Source organism: Rhincodon typus, chromosome 37 (genome assembly GCF_021869965.1).
Source record: "Rhincodon typus isolate 14 chromosome 37, sRhiTyp1.1, whole genome shotgun sequence".
In the NCBI taxonomy this organism is placed as follows: domain Eukaryota; kingdom Metazoa; phylum Chordata; class Chondrichthyes; order Orectolobiformes; family Rhincodontidae; genus Rhincodon; species Rhincodon typus.
Genome location: NC_063368.1, coordinates 2471695 through 2497772, shown reverse-complemented (window position 1 = coordinate 2497772; position 26078 = coordinate 2471695). Strand labels below are relative to the sequence as shown.

Genomic DNA, 26078 nt, shown 5'->3' with positions numbered 1-26078 from the left:
GACGCCGTCCCTGGCGCGTGTGTCTCTCAGTATCTCAGTGACGCCGTACCCGGCGCGTGTGTCACTCAGTACCTCAGTGACACTGAACCTGGGGTGCGTCACTCAGTGAGACTGTCCCCAGTGCACGTGTGTCTCTCAGTGAGACTGTCACACTGAACCTGGTGTGTATGTGTGTGTGCGAGCGTGTGTGTGTGTGTGTGTCTCTCAACATCTCAATGACAAGTGGTGTTCTACAAGGGTCAGTGCTGGGACCACAATTTTCACTTTATACATTAATGATCTAGATGAAGGAACTGAGGGCATTCTGGCTAAGTTTGCAGATGATACAAAGATAGGTAGAGGGACAGGTAGTTTTGAGGATGCAGGGAGGCTGCAGAGGGATTTGAACAGGTTAGGAGAGTGGCCAAAGAAGTTTCTGATGGAGTCCAACGTGGGAAAGTGAGAGGTTGTGCACTTTGGTAAGAAGAATAGAGATATGGACTATTTTCTAAATGGGGGGAATATTCAGAAGTCTGAAGTGCAAAGAGACTTGGGAGTTCTAGTCCAGGATTCTCTCAGGATAAAGTTGCAGGTTGAGTCAGTAGTTAGGAAGGCAAATGCAATGTTGGCATTTATTTTGAGAGGACTTGAATGTAAAAGCAGGGATGTATTACTGAGGCTTTATAAGGCTCTGGTCAGGCCAATTGGGAGTATTGTGCACAGTTTTGGGCCCCATATCTCAGGAAAGATGTACTGGCCCTGGAGCAGGTTCAGAGGATGTTCACGAGAATGGCCCCAGGAATGAAAAGCTTATCATATGAGGAACGTTTGAGGACTCTCAGTCTATACTTAATGGAGTTTAGAAGGATGAGGGGAGATCTAATTGAAACTTACAGAATACTGAATGACCTGGACAGAGTGGATGTTGGGAAGATGTTTCCATTGGTAGGAGAGACTTGGACTCGAGGGCACAGCCTTAGAGTAAAGGGAAGACCTTTTAGAACAGAGATAAAGAGAAACTTCTATAGCCAAAGAGTGGTGAATCTATGGAATTCACTGCTACAGAAGGCTGTGGAGGCCAGGTCATTGAGTACATCTAAGACGGAGATAGATAGGTTCTTGATTGTCAAGGGTATTAACGGATACAGGGAGAATGGGGTTGAGAAACTTATCAGCCATGATTGAATTTTGGAGCAGGCTGTATGGGCTGAATGGCCTAACTTCTGCTCCTATGTATTATGGTCTTATGAACCTCGTGTGTGTGCCTCTCAGTGACACTGAACCTCGTGTGTGAGCCTCTCAGTATCTCTGTGACACTGAACCTCGTGTGTCTGTGTCCCTCTCTGTGACACTGAACCTCGTGTGTCTGTGTCCCTCTCTGTGACACTGAACCTCGTGTGTCTGTGCCTCTCAGTGTCTCTGTGACACTGAACCTCGTGTGTCTGTGTCTCTCAGTGTCTCTGTGACACTGAACCTCGTGTGTCTGTGTCTCTCAGTGTCTCTGTAACACTGAACCTCGTGTGTCTGTGTCTCCCAATAGTTTGTTCAGATAAACCGTATGATTGCAAATAAAAGCTGAAGCCATTGTGCTTGTCCTTTCCATAATCTCTTGTTCCCCGACACCCTTTCCATTCTCAGCAACTGCCCGAAGCTGAGCCAGACCGTACTCTGCATGTTGTTCTTGATTTCAAGGTACCCCACTTCTATATCCATAACATAATCTAGTTGGACCCATCTGCTGCCAAAGGCCTTATTCCTGCCTTTATTACCTCCAATTGGTTAGACCCGTGTTTTCCAGGCCAGATCCCCAGCTTCCAATCTACATCAACTTGCATACATCCAAAACTGTAATGGCAGTATCCTAACTCTCAGCAAGTGTTTTTAACTATCAACTTGCACACTTCATTGTGTCTGAGCTGACAACACCTCTAATTTAAAATCCTTCACCCTATTTCTCTGAGATCACTCCCTTTCCTTTCCAGTAATTTCCTGCAGCCCTATAGGAGTTCAAGGTCTCTAAGCTCCTCTAACTCTCTCGTCTTTTGCAGTTCCCAATTTTAGTTGCTCACATTGGTGGCTGTGCCTTCAGCTTACTCTGGAATACCCTCCCTCCACTTCTCTCTATATCTAACCTCCTATCCCCTTAAAACTTACCTCTTTTGCCAAGCTCTTGGTCACTTGCAACAAAAACAGAAGTTGCTGGAAAAGCTCAGCAGATCTGGCAGCATCTGTGAAGAGAAATCAGAGTTAATGTTTCAGGTCCAATACTTCCTCAGAACTTGGGTCAGCTGTCCTGATATCTCTTTTTGCGACTGTTTTATTTGATAATGTTCTCGTGAATTATCTTGGGTATCCTATTACATTAAAGGCAGTATGAAAATGCAAGTTGTTGTTGTGTTGCCACGTGCTTCTGGTTTTGGTTTGGTGACAGACAGTTGTCTGTTTGCTAGCTGACCAGTCCAAACATGTTTGTTTTAAGTAGAATAAGCTGAACCAGAGTCCATGTGGTTCTCTGCCATGAAGACAGTAAAGAGGGACATGATTGCCTCCATTGAGAAGAGGATGACCTGTGACAAACAGAACTTTTTAACGTTGCAGTTATAGGCAGCTGGAAAGTCCCTCAGTGATCTATAAAAGCAAGGCAAATTAGCAAAAAAAAAAGCACGCTTTAAACTAATTAAGAAAACCTTTCTGTAGTAAGTGTTAAATGTTATTTATTTTTCAAATGAACCATTCTTAGATGAGTGATGCTGTCTAGGCCAGCACTAGTTGGCCGTTGAAGCTTGTCCCCTTGAATCGCTACTAAAAATCACCTGGAGAAGCTGTCTGCTAACAGGAGCCAAGGGGTCTGCATCATGTAACAAGAAAGTTGGCCTGATCCCCAGAATTGGTTGGTTCATCCAGGTTTCCTGCTCATGATTGCTGCTGGTGACTGCACACTCCTGGCCATTCGGCTCAGAGGGAAAATAGCTGCAGGGCCAGCTTTACCCCTGCCTGTGGTGGAACAGACTGCTGACACTTTGCTACACGGGCTGACCCCTGATAATTGGCAACTCGGAGGAGAGGAACTGTAAGTGAGAGTCAGCCAGAGAAATGGGAAGCTTGCAGAATAGTAGATCACGTATATAATGGAGGAGCTGGTAAGTCAGGATGCTGGTGATATGGTGAATTGTCTGATTGTCTGCTTTCTCCGCAGCTGCATTGAAACTTCACGTGTCGGTAGCAGTGTTATCTGGGGTTGACGGCAACATTCTGTGGACATCCCTGGCCCCAGAGCAACTGAAGTTTATCCAGTGCGGCATCGGCTATCTAGGAGGGCCAGGTTCCGTCTGCCTGCTGATTGGAATTAGTCACATATTGAAGGCTGTTAACAGCAGCTCAGGTACAGCATTCCCTAACAGTAACATCCTGGAGACCTGTTCTCAGACCCATGTGACATATCAGAATCTTCACAAGTTTCCTTTTTATTGAAGGTGGCTATGCAACTAACCAGCTCTTAGTCCCATGGAATGTCAGGAGATTTGTCACTACAGTTTTACATAACCCTACAACAGGACTCTATGTTAAAGAGCCAGAAACAGAAATTGCTGGAAAAGCTCAGAGGTCTAACAGCATCTGTGGAGAGGTCTCCACAGGTGCTGCCAGACCTGCTGAGCTTGTTTCTATTTTACAGCATCTGCAGTTCTTTTGGTCTCCGTGTTGGAGAGTGCACTCCACACACATACAAATTAAGAGAAAGAATATGCCTGGTCTCTTGTTTGATCGCATCATGGCTGATCTGAGTGTAGCCTCAAATCTACTTTGCTGAATTTCCACACTAGCCTTTGACAGTCAATAATCTATTTAACTCTGCATTAAAAATACTCAACGATCCTGCCTCCATCACACTCTTAGGAAGAGAATTCCAGAGGACTAATAAACTTTTTTCACTCAGCTCTGTCTTAAACCCCTTATTTTTAGACTGTGACATTTCGTTCTAGTCTCTCCCATAAGAGGAAGCAATCTGTCAGCATCAATTCTGCTCAGGATTTTGTACATCTCAACGAGAACACCTGTTATTCTTTCAAACCCGAATGGATACAGACTCATCATGTCTAACCTTTTCCCCCCTTTCATCCAAGGAATCTGAACCTTCTCTGTACTACTGCTAATGCAGTTATATTCATTCTTCAATAAGGAGACAAAAATTGTACACAGGACTACTAGATGTAGTCTCACCAATACTTTGTACAACTGTAGCAAAACTTCCCATATGTATTTCACTCCCCTTGCAAAAAATGTCAACATACCGTTTGCCTCCGTAATCACTCCCTGCACCTGCATACTAAAGTTTTGTGACTCATGTATCAGGACACGGATGTGACTCTGGTAGGAGCAGTGCACTGGAAGTCAAGCACGATTACTCCATGTGCTGTACAAAATGTATAAATACTTTATTCAATCACCAAAGTGGTCCATTTCTTTCACTTTCCTAACATTACCTAAAAGGAAATAGACTTCCACCAACCTTTTCAATAAACTCAAAAATAACACCATTATTGTAGGCAAACTTATTCTTAAAATAAGTGGCAAGCTGGTTTTAACTAGCTACTATGTGAATTAAAAACAAAAAATGCTGGAAAGCACAATGGCTCAGGCAGCATCCATGGTGAGAGAGCAAGCTCATGTTTTGAGTCTGAAGAGTCATTTAGACTTGAAATGTTATCGTGCTGTCTGTCCATGGATGCTGCCTGACCCACTGTGATTTCCAGCACTTTTTGTTTTCAGTGCAGATTCCAGCATCAGCAGTAATGTGCTCCTACTGTGTGAATTGAACAATGTGCCCCTTAATCCTAAACACAGTTCCACATTCGTACACAGCACAAAGACATTCATGATTCTGCAGAGCAGTAATGGGTGGAGGAAAAAAGTTTAGATAGATGGGGGCAAAAAACAAACACCCATATAGGTCAAGTGGTGAATTCAGATGTCAAAAGTAGGTTGACCTCTCACAGTTCCTTTGAATTCTTTTGATAAGATTTGATTGCTAACAGTCACAGAATAATGGAAAATCTTTAGACGAGATTTCAGATTCAGCTGAGAAACAGAGGTGCTGATACTTGAAACTTCAGAACGTTTTTTCAAACTGCCTCACTGAGAAAGATATAGAGAGTAAAAACCAAAAACACTGTGGATGCTGTAAATCAGAAGCAAAAACAAACTGCTGGAAAAACTCAGCAGGTTTGGCAGCATCTGTGGAGAGAAATCAGAGTTAACGTTTCGGGTCCAGTCACCCTTTGTCAGGATCCCAGAAGATAGAGAGAGTTCTGATTTCAGCCCAAACTCTGACTGTTACTGATTGAGTCAGTACAACTTGCCCTTATAAACCTGTCCAGCAACTGCTCAGAATTTCTAGATGTGAACTGAAAAAAAACACCGATTACCTCAGTCCAGAAGCCGTTGCTAGATGATGACAGCATAGATCTGGTAGGGTTTTTCAGGTCTGTTTTCTCAACAATTAAAGCAATAAAACTCCTATTTCTCTCTAAAAGCTCTGCTGATCAAGTTACTCAGTTTTTTGTAAACAGCTAATAGAACACTTTGACTTTGCAATTCCAAGCAAACACATGATAAATCCTTTGCAATCCAGCAATGTTCATACATTTCTATATTCCAATTCTCATTCCATGATATATGCACATCCTTCTGTACTGGAGAGTTCCTTAGTACGCCCTCTGGAGGACCAACATTCACTTTAGTTTTCCTTCTAAATTCCTGTAGGAACTCTTAGTATCTGATTTTTAATTTCTAGCCCATTTCCTCTGTACTGTAAATTCTGCCTTGTTGTGTTTTGGTCATTCTTTCCTGTTTTATACATTCTGTCCAATTTTTGACCTGCTACTTTGAAATCAAATTTTTCAATTTGATTTCAATCTTTAAACTTTCTTGGTTGGCCAGTGATGGACCATCCTTCCCCTGGAATCTTTCTATCTCCGTAAAATACATCTTTCCTGAGTGTTATGAAATGTCTGCCTAAATGTGTGCACTCTATCTGTACTGATCTGTCCGTTAACCTACGTTTTCAGTTCACAATAACTAGCTCAGTCTTTAAACTTGCATAATGGCAATTATGAGGCTTTAAACCTCTAATCTTAGACTAATTTCTCTCCCACAAACTAAACTATGTTCCCTGGTACCTACAGGTGGCTTTACCATCAGGTCATAAGTTACTGCAGTGTCATAGAGTCATACAGCATGGAAACAGGCCCTTTGGTCCAACCAGTCCATGCTGACTTTCATCCCAAACTAAACTAGTCCCACCTGCCTGCACTTGGCCCATATCCTTCCAAACATTTCTTATTCATGTACTAGTCTAAATGTCTTTTAAACATTGTAACTTTACCCACATCCACCTTTGGAAGTTCATTGCACATACGAACCATACTGTGTTTAAAAAAAGAAGTTGCCTGTCATGTCGATTTTAAATCTTCCTTAAAAATATGCCCCCTTATGTCTCATTGAACATTACCCGATCTAGAACAGCTGCTCTCTGGGTTGCTTTAGAACTTGATTGTTCTTAGAAGCTGTCCTGAAACGATTCCAAAATTTGCCAATCTGATTTCTTCAAACCATATGTAGATTTAAAACCACACATGATTATTGCCATACGTTTCTCACCAGCCCCCATTATTTTTTCCTATTACCCTGTCCTACATTGTGCTCGCAGTGGAGGCCTATAAATTACTTCCATACTGACTTCTTTGCTATCCCAACTGATTCGGTACCTTGACGCTTAATACTGAAACAATCTCTCACTATTGTGCATTTTCCATCCTTAATTAATAGAGCTACTTCTCCACCTTTTCCTATGTTTCTCTTTTTTTTTAGAAAGGTGCCATGTTCTCCTGAATATTACAGTCCAATGTTTGTCCTGTTGCAACTATCTCTCTAATGGCCATCTGATCTTAAACACTGCTCACAAGACACAAATTCAAATATGTCTTGCACCCTTCTGGCCCAACATTCAAGAAACCACGTTTGGAAAGAAAACGTCAATTTATACTGCATGAAAAGAAGATGCTCATTGGTTGACCTTGATTGCTACAGAGATGTCAATTTTAACTGAAAAAGTACTCAGTGTAGGCAGAGATAGTGGGAACTGCCGATGCTGGAGAATCTGAGATAACAAGGTGTAGAACTGGATGAATACAGCAAGCCAAGCAGCATCAGAGGAGCAGGAAGGCTGATGTTTCGGGTCTAGACCCTTCTTCAGAAAAAGGGTCTGAAGAAGGGTCTAGACCCGAAATGTCAGCTTTCCTGCTCCTCTGATGCTGCTTGGCCTGCTGTGTTCATCCAGCTCTACACTTTGTTATCTCAGTGTAGGCAGGTAGTCTCTGATTTTTCAGGGAATGCAGCAGGAACTGTGAGTGCCCATGACCCATTTCTTGATGAGATAGGTGCAGTGTATGCACAACTTCTTTTGACATACATAGAATAGGTCCTGTGTATTAATATATATATATATAAGTTTCTCAAATGCACCAATGTATCGCACAGCAAGCCCAACTGATGACCTGAAATTAACTTCTACTTTAGCACAGTCTGGATTATGGTGACCATTGCAATTGGTCAAAGGAATGTGTTGTTTGATTATGGTCTGCCAGTTATTGGGATGTACTTCCTACATACCTGATACCACACCAGCACTGATCACATTAGGCATTTGTTTGAAAGGCAAAACGTTTTTTGGTAACATCCTGTTAGTGGAGAAATCCACTCATGAGTTTACTGCAAAGTAACAACATGGTTCCTTCTAGGCCCAGCTGTTGCTAACATTTCACTGTATACTATGAAAAGCATGTCTTGCTTGGAATCACCACTAACTATCTCCGCTTTTCATTCTTCTGATACGTGGATAATACATTTGTGATATTTGAATCCTCAACTGCATCAAAGAATTTCTTGACATGGCTTAATCAGCTCAAATTTATTATTGAAATAGTATTACCATTGAAATAAGCTCCCTTTCTTTAATGTTGGAAAATCTGTTAGTATGTTCTCTGTCGCTGCCTACCAAAAGTTATGTACACTGGTCAGTATATACGTTGGGATTCCTATATTCCACATGTTACACAATAAAGCTTATAGGCAGCCTAGTGAATAGTGCCCGAGCCGTCTGCTCAACATGTATTGATTTGGGGCATATCAGACCTATCCTACATGATGATGAGTACCCTAATCAAATCATTACTAACTGTATAGGAGCACACTCATGGAAGGTCACTTTTGCAGTAAATACACGTGATAGCAGGGTGCTGCCATCAAGCCAAATCCGCGCTTTACCAACTGCACAAATTAGGATCATGAAAACTACTAGTGTCTGTTGCATTCCCCATGGGAGCATCCCACCCAATGAGAGTAAGCCTGGTCTGAGTAGTTTTTCCATCTGATGAAGATTGACAGTTAACAGTTCCTGTTACCTCTCCATGACAACTGTTGTTCAGTTTCTCAACAGCTCTTCTCGTACTGTATAAATCGATGCTCCCATTCCAAGTTTGATTTCCTGTCTATCTGTCCTGAAGGGTGCAAGATGAAAAGCATTAACCTTGTGTCTCTTTTTAACAATATTTAAGATCTGATGGCTATGAGCAATGTTTAAATTCTGTATCTACCGAGCAATAGCTACCTTTATTTGCTGGTGCTCTCTTTATGTACTCTGTCCTTTGCTATCATGTTATCATCATCCTAATTGCAATCATGCTATCTTGCCTTGTCCTCTCCCTTTGTTTTATTATAGGTTTCCTCAACTACACAATTTAGTTTAAAGCCATCTCTACTACTGTAGGTGTGCAACCCACAGAACACTGGTCCAAGCATAATTCAAATGAAGACCGTCCCAGTGGTACAACTCCCCATTTTCCCCAGTAATGATGCCAGTGCCTTTAGTTCTGATAATAATCCAGAGATTATTACCTTGGAAGTACTACTTTGTAATTTAGCTTCTAGCTTCTCGTACTCCCTCTGTACTATTTCTACCTATGTCTTTAGGACCCATGTGAACATGACAACTGCATGTAACACAACCTTCTGGACTCTAGCTCTTGACTGTAGAGAACTGTATCTGTCCCCATGACTGTACTGTCCCATACAACCTCAACGCCACCCACTCCAGTGACCTCCTAGGCCACAATGCCATAGTCAGTTTGCTCATCTACCCAGCTGTCTTCCATGCAGCTTGCCAGAATTTCAAAACAATTGGACATTTCCAAGGGCTTAGAATCTTCCTCTTCTACCTGCCTTGCATGCAATGTACCCACCCAGTCCCTGACCCTGGACCAAATCAGGTTATCCAATCCTTGTGGGTCTGACCACTTCCTGGAACAAAATATTCAGACCGCTTATCCCACACCCAATGTGTTGCAGTGTCTGCATCTTGTCTCCTGGTCAATGATTCTGAGCCTGTTTCTCAAGCTGCACAACATTAACTGCAAACGTGTTTGTCTTGGATCATGCACAAGCCTACAAGCTCCATAGAACGCTGTGTTACAGAGTTTTCTGTCTATGACAATACCCTGTGTTATTTCAGGGTTCTGTGTGACCAGACCCTCTTGTTACAAAGTACACTCTCTATCTGGTTGGGCACCGTGTTACAGAGCACTCTGTCTATTACCATGTTATTACAAAGCAATCATTCTGTTGTAAGTAATCACATTGTTCCCTGTTAATTTTCAGGAAGTAGCCTATGGGAAATGAAGAGCATGTACCAGTCCCATAAGACTCCAGCCGCCCCAGCTGTGCTGCTCCCAGACATAGATGGTGATGGATTTGCAGACTTGCTGCTCGGGAGCAGACCTACTGTGCTGGTATGGACCAACACTCAGCCTTCGATTGACAACAACTGCAGAGCTTCCAGTGCAATAGCCACAGGATGCCATCCTCCGCGGTTAGGGTGGTAATCACCCTTCATGCCTAGTAAGTGCTGGCTTGGTTCAGTGGTACTGCTCTTGCCTCTGAGTCAGAATATTCTGGGAGTCAATTCCCATTCCAGCATTTGGACACCTTGAGCAAATTTGGGTGGGAGCTCTCCTACTTGTTGCCTTCCTCCTGTAAGTCGGAGGAGTTAAAATGAACAGCCTCAGTGAAAATTTACCCCGTTGCTGACAATCGTGTTCTGACCTGAAGGAGTATGTGATTGTCAGAACTGCATCACCTTGGGGGATATATTAAACCAGGTTCTGGTGGATATAAACAGAGCAGAGAGTTCTCCCACTGCCTGAGCCAGCATCCTGTCCAAAAAACGACACAAGAAAAAAAGCAGACTCACTGAGCAGTCACCCTGGTTGGTTATGGGATCTTCCTGCGCACAATATTACCCATGACCCCACTTCGCAGATGACCCATTGGATGTTAAATGTTTCAGAGCATTCTGAAGGAAAACAGTGATGCTGTATGAATATTTAGTTCTGCACCCTCCTTGTTTATTATCTCCCTGATGTCGCTTTCTCAGACTGAGAGCCCAACCACCAGCCTGATTTTGTTTACTTGCATTTGGGTTCATTGCTAGGTTAAAGTGAGGATAAAAATGATCACGTCATTTCCCCATCATCTCTTGCTTTGGTGATCAGAGCTGTGTGCACACTGCACCTGTTCGGGAGCACACATACCCTTCCCCAGCTATTGCCAAGTATTCATGCACACTGAGTGTGGCCCAGATTTGAGTAAACCTACCTGCTGTTAATGTTGATACTGTGATCTGTTGGCCACATGTAATGGGCGGTTGCACTGATAAAATAATAGCTGTAACAAACTAGCAAAAGGTGCAGTGTCTCCTGCAGGCACATGCTGCAACGTTTTCCCATTTGTCAGTATCAGGGTGAGTGTAACATGATGGGTATTTAAGGTACATTCTCCTCGCAGTAAGCGCCCCCAGAATACTGCTGCCCTCCGTTAGAGTTTAGTCAGTCGGTGAAAGGAGATACCACAACCTATCTGTACTTGGAGGAGGGATTTATTTATCAAATGAAACAGAACGGGTATATGTCTCCTGACTCCATTGAAATGTTGTGTCAGCAAGTATTTCTTAATGTTGCTCAAGAGACCGTCCAATCAAAGTACTCTCCCTTCTGTCATTAAGTTCATTTGAAACGTTAACTCTCTGAACCTCAATGCTGTGATGCCCTGGGTATCTTGTAGCTTCTCTGAAGCAGCTGGTGGATCTTACGGGGCTTAGCCTGTTTTTAACTGATATTCTTCCCCCTCCATAGGCTCTAACCGTGTTCTGGAAACTTGCTGCACTTGCCATTCTTACCACACAAGTCCAGATCTTCTGATAGTAAGATAGTCGTTGAAGCGGAGACTGGAGTTGTGCTTTAGACATTGAGGATGTCCCAACACAGCCAGGAATTGCTTAGGAAGTTGAATATTCCAGTGGGCGATCCCTGGTGCATGGAAGTCTCTGAAAATGTCCCCAACTCTCAGTTAGAAGCTTCAGAAGGTTCTAACTCGGTCACCTTAATAGTTAGCTGGGAAATGTTAGAGGAACTGAAATCTGTTCCAACTCTTGGCTGCTGACCCCATCACCTACTCACCACTGCTCCTCCCTCAAACTAAATCAGCTACCACTGCAGAAGGGGCATAGTCTCAGCATTAATCCACGTGGACTGCTGCACTGAACTGTGTTCCTTCAGCTGGGAGGGTTTTTTGGCCTGGAAGTTCGGCCGATAAACTCCACTGCAGGTAAGTGAGCCAAATTTTATCTGGTCTCGTTTGGAAACAAGGATTCCAATCCAGATCAGGATATTCAAGGTGATGACTTTGACAGAGAGTTCTTACCAGTGTGTGAGACTGGAGTACCTTTAGGCCCTGACCAAGTGACAATGAGAGATTCCTTTCCTAAGGGCCGTGAGTGAACTCATTCAGTCTCTCTGACCGTCTGACAGCTTCATGGTCTCTTTTAAATGACATCATATTTTTAAAACTGAATTCAGTTCTCCGGGGATTCAAACCCATGTTCACTGGGTAACCAATCCTAGAGTTTGGACTCCTGTTCCAGTAACATAGTGCAGTTCACTGAGGAGTGAGTCAGTTCACTCAGATGGGTGGGAGGAATGCAATCATCTGTGAATATCCAAGACTTGCTGTGCATTATTCTAACAAATTGTTTCTGTTCCAGACCAGTCGGCTTCGTGAAATCTCCTTTGTATTTGTGTCAGGAGCAACAGGGGCCTTGATTGGCCGGTCAGTTTCTTACAATGTCACCGGTGAGGGCAAGCTGATTGGTCCAAAGGCCTGTATGTCTGGAGGAGGCACGCTGTACGTTCTGTTTGGCTATGGTAAGGAGGAGAGACCAAATTAATCTTCCCTGATCCCTCGTTAATGTTTGACTACTGTTTCCCATCTGGATCCTCAGCTCCTTTGTGCCCCTCCTATCTTGGGCCACATTTTTGGTTATTGTCCATGCCACACACAGAGGGCCATGGTGCTACTTAGAGAGGTGCCGGATTGCAACACCATTCCCCAGTCAGGCTGAACTAGAACCTCTGGCTGTGTGAGTATAGCATTCATCCAACTGATCCGCAAGCAGGGACATAGAGTTAATCTTCGCCCCTTCATCACAAAGGTCAATGTAAAACGCTGAGACAATCACATACACACTGCTGCTCGCTGATCTCTGTCAAGTTTTAATGACCAACTACAGTCAACAATAAGGAAAACCTTCAAGGCCCTTCATTTCTTGCTAAACACCCCTGATGGCCTCCCTGTTTTTGTGCTGTGTGGCTCTATGACACAATATGACTCCTCCTTGATTCCATTTTCTGGACGGCTGGTTCACGATGATGCACAGTGATGCTGACAGCATGGCTCGATTCCCGCACTGATTAAGGTCACCATTAAAGCCCCTCCCTTCTCAACCTTGCCCCTCGCCTAAGGCATAGTGATCCTCAGGTTGAACATGCCACCAGTTGCCCCTTTCTAATGGCAGAGCAACCTTGGGCTTCTGGGACTATGGTTATTTCATATGCCATCTGTTACGCAGAAACATAGAATATAGGTGCAGTAGGAGGCCATTTGATCCTTTAAACCTGGTCTGCCATTCAATATGATTATGGCTGATCACAAAAAGCTCAGTCCCCATGGTCCTGTTTCCTCCCCATACGTTTTAATCCCTTTAGCCCCAAGAACTGTATCTAACACCTTGAAAACATTCAATGTTTTGATCTCAACTGTTTTCTGTGGTAGAGCATTCCCAGGCTCACCACTTTCTGGGTCAAGAAATTTCTCCTAATCTCCATTCTTAAATGGTCTGCTCTGCATCTTTAGACCGTGACCCTTGTTTCTGGACTTCCTGGTCAGCAGGAAAATCCTTCCTGCCTTTACTTTGCCTAATCCCGGTTAGAAAATTTCATACATTTACGCGACATTACACCCACCTCTACAATTCTTCTAACCTCTAGAAATTATAATCCTGACATATCCAGTCTCTCTTCCTATGTCACTCCTGCCATTTCAGGAATCAATCTATTTACACCAGCTACATGTGCCGCCAATAGCTTGATCATTCACAGCTCCACCTTCTGCCATGAGGTCAGATCCTCTAAAATGACATTCCTGTAACCTGTCCACCATCAGCACTTCCCTTCTCCTTTCCAAAAGCTTTGACCGAGGCCTTCTCCTCTCTAGCATCTCCACACTGTCATCTCTCGCCTGATTTTACTTCCTACTCAATATGCCTTCTGTACTTGGAGTCTGAGAGGCCATCAATGTGTGCAGCTTGTCCGAAATCTAAATTTATCATGAAAGTTCATCTGATGAAATAATATCTGCATGTAACATGGTGGCGTGAGAAAGGAAAGCCTTTAATTGGATGAAGTATGGTTTTGCAACTAGTTTCTATTTTAGGATTAGGATGCCATAGAATTTATAGAATAGTTTAGCACAGAAGGAGTGCACACCAGCTTCTTCTTATTCATTGGATGGCTAATCCATTATTTATTGTCCCTTCCTTGTTGCCATTGAGAAGGTGGTGGTGAGCCATGTTTTGAACTGCTGCAATCCATGTGGGATAGGTACACCCACAAGGCTGTAAGAGAGGAAGTTCCAGGATTTTTAGCCAGTGACAGTGAAGGAATGACGATATATTTCCAAGTCAGGATGGTGAGTGGCTTGGAGGGGAACTTGCAGATGGTGGTAGTGTTCCCATCTAACTCTTGTTCTTGTAGATGGAAGTGGTCGTATCTAAGGATCTTTGGTGAATTTCTACGGTACATCTTGTAGCTGGTACACACTATTGCTACTGAGCGTCGGTGGTGGAGGGAGTGGATGTTTGGGGATGTGGTTCCAATCAAGCGGGCTGCTTTTTCCTTGATGGTGTCAAGCTTCTTGAGTGTTTTTGGAGCTGCACCCATCCAGGTAAATTGGGATTATTCCATCTCAAACCTGACTTGGGGTTGGGATAAGGATATGGGAGAAGGTGCTCGGGCCCTAAAATTCTTAAACTTGATATTGAGTTCTGAAGGTTCCAGGATCCCCAAGTGGAAAATAAGATGCTGTTCTTCCAAATAGTGCTGGACTTTGCTGGGGCACTGCAGCAAGCCCAAGACAGAAATTTTGACCAGGGAACATAGTGGTGTGTTGAAGTGGCAGGCAACAGGAACATTGGGAATTTTGCAGGTAGAATGTAGTTGTTCTGCAAAGCTGTCACCCAGTCTATGTTTTGCCTGCCTAGTGTGGAGGAGACCACGTCATGAGCAGTGAATACAGTAGACTAGATTGAGTGAAGTGCAGGTATAACACTGGTTCGCCTGGAAGGTATGTCAGGGGTCTTGTATACTGAGGAGGGAAGAAATAAACAGACAGTTGTTACACCTTCTGCAATTGCAGGGCAAAGTGTAATGGGAGTTTGGGGAAGTATTGGGAGTGGAGGAGGAGTGGACCAGAGCCTCCCAGACGGAGTGGTTCTTATATAAGGGTGACAAAGGGGTGGTGCAAGGGGAATACGTCTGGTGATGGTATCCCACTGGGTGTGGTGGGAATGGTGGCTAATGATCCTTTGGATGTAGATGTTGGTGGGATTGTAAGTGAGGACCAGGGGGACACTGTGGCTGTTGTGGAAGTAAATGGAAAGGGTGGGGGCCGAGGTGCGGGTAATGGGCCAGGCACAGCCGAGGGCCCTGTCAACCACAGTGCTGGGGAATCTTCAGTTGAGGAAGAAGGTGGACGTTTTGGAGGGCCACTTTTAGAAGCTGGCATCATCGGAACAGATGCGATGGAGATGAAGAAACCGGGAGAATGGGATGGAGTCCGTAGAGGAAGCAGGGTGTGAGGATATAGAGTCAAGGTAACTGTGGGAGTCGGTGGATTTGTAGTGGATATTGGCGGCCAGCCTGTCCCCGAAAATGGAAACACAGAAGTTGAGGAACGGAAGGGAGGTATCAGGGATAGAACAGGTGAAGGTGAGGGCAGTTTGGAAATTGGAAGTGAAATTGATAAACTTTTCAATTTCCAGACGAGAGAGGGAAGCAGCACCAATGATATCATCAATATGTCAGAGAAAGTTGTGGGTAGGGGCCGGAGTGGGACTGGAACAAGGAATGTTCCACGTGCCCCACAAAGAGACAGGCATAACTGGGGCCCATGCGGGTACCCATAGCCACCCCTTTGACCAGAAGAGAGGAATTAAAGGAGAAGTTGCTCAAAGTGAGGACAAATTCAGCCAGGCGGAAGAGGGTGGTGGTGAATGGGAATGGTTTGGAACTTTTTTCCAGGAAGAAGCGGAGACCGCTGAGACCATCCTGGTGAGGGATGGATGTATTAAGGGATTGCACAGCAATGGTAATGGGGAGGTGGCTAGAGCCCACAAACTGGAAATTCTGAAACTGACATGAAACATCAGAGGAATCACGGTCTAAGTGGGAAAGGACTGGTCAAGGGGATCAAAAACCAAATCAAGGTAGGAAGAGATGAGTTCTGTGGGGCAGGGGCAGGAGCAGGCAGAAACAATGGGTCTGTTTGTGTGTTTTGGGAAGGAGGTAGAAGTGAACTGTGTGGGGTTGGGTGACGATGAGCTGGGAGACGGGGGATGGGGGAAGATCACCAGATGAAATGAGGTTAGTGACTGTTGTGGACACAATATCCTGATGTTCCATGGTGGGGTTAACGCCCGGGGGAGATAAGAGGAGGTGTCCAAGAGCTGGTGCTGAGCCTCTGCAATGTAGAGGTCAGTATGCCAAACTGCAACACCACCCTTATCATCAGGTTTGATGACAAAGTCAAGGTTCGATCTGAGAGCACAAAGTGCAGTCAGTTCATGGGGAAATAGGTTGGAATGGGGAAGGGGGTCAGAGAAATTGAGGCAACCAGTGTCATGTTGACAGTTGTCAATGAACAGATCGAGTGCGGGTAAAAGGTCAGAGGGAGGGGTCCAGGTGGAGGGAGTGTGTTGGAGGTGGGTGAAAATGGGGAGAAGACTCTTGTCCAAAGAAATGGGCATGGAGGCAAAGATGATGGAAGAAAAGTTCAACGTCAAGTTATGCCCAAAGTACAACTGACGTTCATCTAGTCATAGAGTCATACAGCTGTACAGCATGGAAACAGACCCTTCAATCCAACTTGACCATGTCAACCAGATAGCCCAAATTAATCTAATCCCATTTGCCAGCATTTGGCCCATATCCCTCTAAACCCTTCTTATTCATACGCCCATCCAGATGCCTTTTAAATGTTGTAATTGTACCAGCCTCCACCACTTCCTATGGCAGCTCATTCCATGTGCACACCACCCTCTATGTGAAAAAGTTGCCCCTTAGGTCCCTTTTAAATCTTCCCCTCTTACCTTAAACGTATGCCCTCTAGTTTTCAACTCGCCCACCCTGGGGAAAAAGACCTTGGCTATTCACCTTATCCACACCCTTCATGATTTTATAAACTTTTATAAGGTCACTCCTTGGCCTCAGATGCTCCAGGAAAAATAGCCCCAGCCTATTCAACTTCTTTCTATAGGTAAAACTCTCCAACCCTGGCAACATCCTTGCAAATCTTTTTGAATCCTTTCAAGTTTCACAACATCCTTCCTATAGCAGGGAGACCACAATTACACACAGCATTCCAAAAGTGGCCAAACCAGTGTCCTGTACAGCAGCAACATGACCTCCCAACTCCTATACTCTATGCACTGACCAATAAAGGCAAGTGTCCCAAACACTTTCTTCACTATCCTGTTTACCTGGGACTTTATTTTCAAGGAACTATGGATCTGCACCCCAAGGTCTCTTTGTTTAGCAGCATTCCCCAGGACCTTACTATTAAGAGTATAAGTTCTGCCCTTATTTGCCTTTCCAAAATGCAGCACCTCACATTTATCTAAACTAAACTTCATCTGCCACTCCTCAGCCTGGTGGCCCATCAGATCAGGGTCCTATTATACTCTAATGTAACCTCCTTTGCTGTATTTTCCGTGTGAATCTTCAATAAGAAAGTAAAGATTATTCACCAGATACCACTTTTAAATGTTCGTTGCTTGTGAGTGAAAATTCCAAACAGCCCAGACAGGTTCGCAGTAAACAGCCTGACCTTTGGAAAAGGATAAGAAGGTGATTAATATTCTGCAGTTGCTAGTGCCATCACTTGGAGAATATGAGGTAGTGCAAGAACAGGTTACATGTTTGGGAAGCAGGAATGCAGTTATGATCATACTGAGAAAGACTGTGGTCACTGTTCATTACAGTACTGAGGCTGAGAAACCTGACAGAAGACCGGGTTATTCAGATTGTGGTGAGGAAGGGACGCCAAGCTTGGGTTTTGAGAGAACGGAAAGGTATATTTCAAAAAGAAGACAAAGCAGCTGAGGAACTGCGCAGTTGTGAGGGAACGCACCTGAATAAATGTACAGTGAGAATCTTAATCTAACCAATTATTCAGCCAGAAAAGTAATATGTTCTTATCATTTAAACAAAAAATGTTAAGCCTCCAGCATCTCAAGTATGCCATGGACAGGTACTGAGAGGAAACTGAACCATTTAGTTTGATATTTTGTACAATCTTGTATGTGGACAAATTTGAATTCTATAAATTTTATGAATAAAGTGTACATTTGGGGACAACAACGTAGTGATTAAAACAGAAGCTCGTCCCAATTCCTGTGGCAAGTGCAGCTGTTAGCTAAAGTTTGCATGTTTGATTTTGAATTCTGTTCCTAATTGGTAATTAAATTATCCCCTAAATCACAGCCCTGCGTCAGAGTTAACTTATTAAAACAGTGAACGACAGCTGAAAGATGACACAATGGGAGCACAAAAAAAGACTTCTCGTTCCTAGAATAGGGAGCAATTATTCTTTGTAAAGAATCCTCCTGCACTTCACTAACACAAAATCTTCCCTTCTAAAGGAACCATCCAAGCTGTGGCTGTGAGGGACATTTACACCCAAGCGAATGGCAAAGGCAGCTTGCCTCCATCTCTACAAAGCCAGGACACTCTATGGGAATGGAAGAGAAATGGGAACCTGTCTGGATTGTTGGAAGTGTACAGGTGACTATCACACAAATAGCACGTGGAGCAGTCAGGAGTGTTTTGGCAGGACACTTGGTGGGTTTATGTCTGGACAGCTGTTTCTGAGAGCATCTGCTACCTTTAGTAATGGTGCATTGGGAGGTGAAGGGAGCCAGCTGCAATTGCCAAGGTTTAACCTACTTTCAGGGTGTTTCAAACTCTGGTCAAAAACAAGGAATTAAGCTGAGAAATCAGCGGCAGCAGTAGTTTTAGAGTAGGCCTGCGAGAGGGCCCCTTAATTAAATCACAGGCTGGGAAAGTGATCTGAGGCACAGGTTCAGGAAACTCCTTACATCTGTGACTGTGTCACTCAGACTCCTATTTAACTGGTCTTCAGTCCTCATAGCATATAGATTGAGACACCTGTCTCTGCATCTCTATAGTACTTTGCATCCCAAAGTGCATCACAACTACTAAAGTACTTTTGCTGCACTGTTGACAATACCTTCCATCATTTTGCTGACCGGGGCAGTAACTGAGTGGATTGGATTTGCCTCACTTGGACAAAATATACCTGGACAATTTTCTGCATTATCAAGTAGATGTTATAGCTTTGCTGAAATATCTTGGCTAGAGGCACAATTTGTTCAGTGCTATTGGTGGAATGTTGTCAGGACTCATTGTGTTTGCAGCATGCAATACCTTCACCTTTAGCTGTTTCTTACTATCACATGGACTGAATTGAATTGTTTGAAGACGAGTATCTGTACCGCTGGGGACCTATTGAGGATGAGGGCTGTTTTTGGAGCTGCCGCCTCCATTGAATTGTTTAATTGTCTGCCACCATTCACAAGTTGGCAAGACAGAGCTTTAATTTGATATGTTAGTTGTGGCTCTGTCTATATCAGTTGTTAGCATGAAATAAAACCTTTCTAAATATGACTTGTTGTTTGGTGAACTTAAGACAGACAGCTCTGTTTGTTGGTTAAATTGTGCAGGGCATGAGGTTACTATCTTCCTTTGTGCTGCCTCTCTGAGGGTTTGCATGTGACACTGATTCTCTTCCAGGAGACTGCACTTAGTCACGTAGTAAGAATGATGCCAAAACAGGCTCATCATCCTGCAATCCAAAATAGCAATAAACTGACCTGTTTCAACAATCAGTCACGTATTTGAACAAGCTGCTGTAGCAGTGCTTTCTCACATGACTGCATTGTGCTGTCAACAACAGACTTTAAAAGATGACCTCGAGAGCCAAGGACACAGGGTCACTTTAGGTTAACAAACTAATTCAGCAACATGCTCGGAACCATTTATTCATGGGGTAAGTGCTGCTGAGATGGATGGGGTGAACATGCGGGGAGGGCTTTATCCTTGTAGTTGATAAATTGCAAGCAGAATGTTCATGTACCATATAAAATCTACAGATTGCAAGAGATCAATGCACAGGAAATGCTCGATCTCTGGCTAATGGTCTCCAGCTGTCCACCAGTGCATATACCCTCCGGCACATGCTCTCTGTTCGCCCACTGGTGCACAGTCCGCCCTTGGCCTCCCATGTACAGGGCCTCCCATGTATAGAGCTTCCCATACATGGACCGTGCTTGCAATCCAGTTGACAAAGGCCTCTGGTTGAGTTGAGTACTGTCAGATGAAGGTGCAGGTGGATGATTGTGGCACGGCATTTTGCCATTTCGGCTTTCGGGCTTCGGGCAACGATTTAGCATACAAGCTGCAAGCACTGCCCATAGGCTAAGGAACCTATGAGATGAACAACAGCCTGTGATCAGCAGGGTGATAGGAAGCGACTGGGTGTTCAAGCAACTGCCAAGTCGGGAGGTCACATACCGGGACAAGGCGGGGGGGGCCTTTAGTACAATCTGTCTCACTCACATTTTAAAAGCAAGGGAATGGTTAATCTACCTGACCTTTCCATCAACATTTACTGCTGATGTGATGTAATTAAAATCTCCGAAGAGGAGAAAACCTAGGAAGAAGAGTCAAGTGAAAGGCATGAGCTGTATTTTTCCATCGTCCTGACTGAATCAAATCACATGTAATACAGAACTGTGAGAGACAAGGGAGCAGGTGGATTATGTATCTGTACACAAGTTCATTATCAGCCTGAGCCCATCACTGATCCCCTTTCAGCTTCTCCAGTACACACTCCTTCCCTTTCTTCACTGCTGTTCACACAGAAATGTAAGCTCCGTGTCTGCAGGGCACAGATATATCTGGACAGAGTTAAACAATATCACTTAACAAAGAATCCAACACATACAGAGACTGAGTGAGACGGCTTTGTCGTTTCATAGAAAATCAGCTCCACTTGCAGCTTCAGTGCTCATGAATTCCACATCTACTCATTCACCCCAGGGACAGGGAGAGTTTTACTGACATTGTTCTGTATCAGTCCCCAGCCTAGGGAGAGACATCTTCAATACTGCAACGTAACCCAGCTCACTCACTGATCAAGCCAGCCTCAGAGTCTGGGATAATCTCACTGCCCACAGAACCACGGATGGAAGTGATTACCTGCCACCAAACATGCCCCCACCCACAAAAAAAGGGAATCTCACTGGCTGTGGGACCCAGGGTGCACTGATGGGGGCCTGGGGTTTACACTGTGGGGAACCGAGGCACGGACTGACTGTTGCTCACCTTGTCTCCCAATGACACTAACGTCCAAGGCTGTGTTTCTGATCATTTGCAGTGAGAGAGGTCACTGAGGTGCTCCAAATGCAGCCAGGATAGACTGGAGAGCACTGCCCCCTGCTGCCCTCTTCCCTGCACAGTTTTCAGAGGGACAACAGTCAATTGCTCAATGAAGTGGATAGGCTTTACTGAAATTAAAAATTTCTTTTAGACAAAAATCTCAATTCTTCAGTTTTCTAGAGTGAAACATGAACTTCAGCCAGTAACTCACCAAATGTTGCTGCTTTTTGCTTGCACCTAGCTTTGTTCCCATAATTGAATCAGACACTGGCTCTGGCTGTGTCTAACCTGTGTTCCTAACATCCTACTCCCCTGCACCATCACCGCCTCCCCCCTTCCACACCACATCACCACCACCAACTGTGTCCCAGTGTCCAGACCCTCAGGGGGATGGGGGAGGTCTGAACAGAGTTAGGAGGGGTTCTATACAGGGTGCAGGGAGAGGGTCTGTAAAGGGGGGGTGTTCTTTGTAGGGTGCAGGGGAGGGAGAGTTTGGGGGATTTGATTTGATTTATTGTCATGTGTATGAGTACAGTGAAAAGCTTTGTTTGCGAGCAGTACAGGCAGATCACAGCAAGCAAGGGCATACATATCACAGGGTGAAAAAGAGTGAACAGTGTGTGACATACAGGTTACACTGCACAGGACGTGTGCGAGGCAAGATTAACATTAACAAAGTGGGGGGGGCTTCTGTACAGGGTGTGTGGGCAGCAGTGGGGGTAGGTCTGGCAGGGGTCAGTACAAGGGTAGGGTGGAGATATGGGGGTCTGTATATGGGTTATGAGACTTAATCGGTTAATTTTGATATAATCAAGTCTATTTTTGTCCCAGCAGCAATGATTCTGTGAGGGACGTACAGACGCTGAGCAGACATGGAGGGAGTGACAGTGACATATTGATCACCACAAAGAGTAGATTGCACCGTCTGAGTCGGCAGCATCTCCTGCAATTATGGTCAGCGAACGGAAGCAGCATTGACAGGTGAGCCTATGGTGTGGCAGAATTTCATCAATGGTCAGTGTCCAGGGAATACTGTTCTGTGCAGGAATCTCCTCAATAAAATTAAAAGCAGTTTTTTTCCCTTTTTGTTGCTGTCTCACCTCCCTATAGTAGCACACCGAAAATCAAGCCCCACTATTTCCAGATTGTCAAAGATTCTTTTAAAGCGTGTGCCAATTTCTCAATGTACCTGCCTTTTAGTCCTAAGTTGACAGAAAACATAGACAAGCAAATAGACTCTCGCCACAAGTAAGCAATAATGAATTGTTGGCATATAATTAAACCTCTAATCTTCTTATCAGCTGCCCCTTCCATATCCATACAGTGCCACAGACAAAAACAAACAACACAGAGATAAAAAGTGGGAAGACAGTTCAGAGATCCCTGTTCACAGGATCTGCTGAGATCGTTCTTGTGCTGATCAGAACACTTTCTCAGTCCTGTTCCTCTGGATACTTTCACTTGTTTGAGGGAGGCACAGGGTGGCTGGTTCACATTTCTAAAAATTCTCTGACTGATTACTTAATTAGTTGTAGCTTACAGGAACTGTGAGAAGGAAGAATAAACCGGCTTTCTTCAGGCTGAAAGTAGGTTTTACTGCACAGAAGAGAGCTTCTGAGCTGGTGGAAATTAGATGGATCTACTAATCACAGCCCTGAGCTGCTCAGCTACCTGAGAACCAGTCACACAGTTTTTAGCAGGCAGAAGACTTCTGTCATCTCTAATTGGTAACTCGTCCACAAACCAATCAGCTACTTCTTGTCAGCTTTACATTTATTCATATCCTTGGCACCAGCTATTCTTCACTTCTAGATTCATAGAAGCATAGGAAATAGTGCAGGAGTAGGCCATTCGGCCCTTCGAGCCTGCCCCACCATTCAATATGATCATGGCTGATCATGCAGTTTCCATATCCCACTCCCACTTTCTCTCCATACCCCTTGATCCCTTTAGCCGCAAGGACTATGTCCAGCTCCGTCTTGAATGTATCTAACGAACTGGCCCCAACACCTTTCCATGATTAAGAATTCCACAGGTTCACAACTCTGAGTGAAGAAATTCTTCCTCATCCCAGTCCTGAATGGGTTACACATTATTCTTAGCCTGTGACCCCTAGTTCTGCACTTCCCCAACATCAGGAACATTCATCCCACATCCAGCTGTTCAGTCCTGTCAGGATTTTACACATTTCTATGAGATCCCCTTCATTCTTCTAAATTCCGGTGAGTACAAGCCCAGTCGATCTGAACCAGCATCTGTTTAAACAGTGTTTACGATGAGTGTCAGGTTACTTGTTATCAAAACCTGCAGTAATCCTTCAGCAATACTCGGCTTTAAAATGGTTCCTCTTGGTCCACAATTGAAAACAGACGGAAAAGTAAAGACATGATCTTTACGTTGACATTACAATATTGGCACGTTATACTTACATAGACCTTGATTAATCACAATGCATTACAATCTGCATGTCACTCCATGCTGTGTGATTGTTGGTGTGATGTGTCTCATGTTACTGTCTCCTCTGAGGGTGGTGGGGAAGGCTTGGTTCCATTGGGTTGGAGGTGAACAATGAAGATTCCCGTCCCATGCAGCAGAATACCCACTTTATTCCCTCTGCGTTACCCTAATAAGAATGGTTTTCCTTCCAGTTCTCCTGTCACTGGCTTCTTCAACCAAGACGACGTCCTGGATTTCCTGATCCAGATCACGAGCAGGAGCAACGTGAGAGAGGTGGGGGCTGCAGATTTGCTTTGAGGGGTTCCATTTCATTCTGGTAGTGCCTCAGTACCATGTACCATTCCTCAAGTGACCAGGCACTCCTTTATGCCTCTCCTCTTCCAGTCACTGTCCTTGTGAGACAATTTACTTGTGCTACTGGTGAGGGTTTAAATTAACTTAGCAGGGATGTAGGGACTGGCTAATAGAGAGAAAAGCCGAGGTGCACAAAAGTTTGGAGCAAAAGATATCACTGGACTCTAAAATGGTAAAGTATTCAGTGAGCTCAGGAATGCAATAGGTGGTCTAAATCAGGTTTACAGGGAATGCATGTACGTGAAAGTGCATAAAACTAAGTGGGACCCTGACATCGAGATGGATCCCCAGCATGGAGCAATTTTTCTTTTCTACCTTATGACAAAAGATTGAGTAGTTCGGGACCGTACTCATTGGAGTTTAGAAGAATGAAAGCAGACCTTATTGAAATGTACGAGGTTCTTGGAGGACTTGACAGGTTGGGTCCTGAGGAGCTGTTTCCCCTGTGGAAAGAGTCTGGGACCAGAGGGCATAATCATAGAAGATCATGATCATAGAATCCGTACAGTGTGGAAACAGGCCGTTCAGCCCAACAAGTCCCTATGACCCACCTAATCTACTCATCCCTGAACACTACAAGCAATTTAGCATGGCCAGTCCACCTAGCCTGCACATCTTTGGACTGTGGGAGCAAACCGGAGCACCCAGAGGAAACTCATGCAGACATGGGGAGAATGTGCAAACTCCACACAGACAGTTGCCCGAGGGTGGAATCAAATCTGGATCCCTGGCGCTGTGAGGCAGCAGTGCTAACTACTGAGCCACTATGCCGCCCCAAATCACTGATAATCTCAGAACAAGGGATGGCACAGTTAGGACAAAGACTTGGAGGAATACCTTGTCTCGGAGGATAGTGAATTTGTAGAATTCTTTACCTCAAAAACCAGTCAAGCCTGGGTTGTTGAGTATATTCAAGGCTGAGGTAGACTGATGTTTAATCATTATGGGGATCGGGATTATGGGGGAAAGGTAGGGGAGGGTAACATTTAGTGGACAGTGATCATTGTATCACAAAGTTTAGATTAGCTTTTGGGGGGAAAAGAACCAATCCAGTGAGAATGCAATTAATTGAATCTGGCCTTCCCCCAAAATGGTAAGGCCAGATCTGACCCAAGAAAGTTAGACAGGGAACACTGTAGCAGAACAAGGAAACCAAGCAAAATACTGCTGGAAATCTGAAGTAAAAAGCAGGCAATGCTGGAAATAATGAACAGGTCAGGCAGTATCTACGGAGAGAAACATTTAACTTTCTGGTTGATAACTGTTCATCAGAACAAAGACAATGGAGCTGCCTGTTAGGAGAAGATTGTTTGGTGTGGTGAAGGTATTTTTCCACAAGAGAGAAATGTAGAACAAACAGCTCCCTAAGTTACAAGAGAGTAAGATGCAAAAGGGTGAACTTGAACAGGACCATGCCAGTATTAATACTTCCTCCCAGCCCTCTTCATCTAACCCAGTGTTTCTGATATTATGGTCTACTGACAGCAGGCTGCAGTGTTGGTATAGCAGTTGTGAGATGGGCACTACCAAGGGTGCTGAAGTCAAGGTGGTCAGTGTGCAGTGACAGCTACAGGAGATGCTGCTTACCATCCCTAACCGTGTGCTCCTGTTCTCCCCCTGCTCCTCTAGAGTTCTGTGGGGATTTCTGTCTTTCCTGAAAACATTATTAAGGCACTGTTTACACAGAACACTTCCCTACTACGGATATTATTATAGTGTGAGAATTTAGATCTGACGTTTGTCTGCAGGCCCCATGTACTGGTTCATCACCAATCATCTGTGCTGACAGGTCAACACTGCTCCCAGAAAAAGCCCAAATTCTAGAGAAAAAGCTAAATTGCTTTTAACTAATTCTCAAATGCCTTCATCCATCAGTGACGAAGCAATCAACAAACTACCAAAGATTGCCATTAACTACTTCCATGAAGATCCTCCTTGTTCGGATTAAAGATGATTATAAAAGTACACTAGTCCCCAGTTTACCTGGCTTTTAGATCCAGGTTGACAGAAAGTACAGACAAGCAAATAGACTCTCACTACAGTTAAACAATTATGAACTGCCAGCATCTGTTCAGAACAATAAATGCTACCAAACCCTTGTCCAGAGAC

General features: G+C 44.3%; 1 protein-coding gene across 2 annotated transcripts in view; it reads left to right on the top strand.

Moving 5' to 3' along the window:
* Positions 1–26078, top strand: part of fam234b (family with sequence similarity 234 member B) — a 53493-nt gene that overhangs the window by 11292 nt on the left and 16123 nt on the right. Inside the window, exons 4-9 of one of the 2 annotated variants that reach the window (XM_048617603.1) lie at positions 3176–3361; positions 9691–9821; positions 12131–12290; positions 18341–18482; positions 21993–22139; positions 23807–23888. In XM_048617603.1, coding sequence (XP_048473560.1) covers positions 3176–3361; positions 9691–9821; positions 12131–12290; positions 18341–18482; positions 21993–22139; positions 23807–23888 — 848 coding nt within the window. Of the gene's footprint in view, positions 1–3175; positions 3362–9690; positions 9822–12130; positions 12291–18340; positions 18483–21989; positions 22140–23806; positions 23889–26078 lie in introns of both variants that reach the window. The other variant, XM_048617602.1, reaches the window with a different exon arrangement.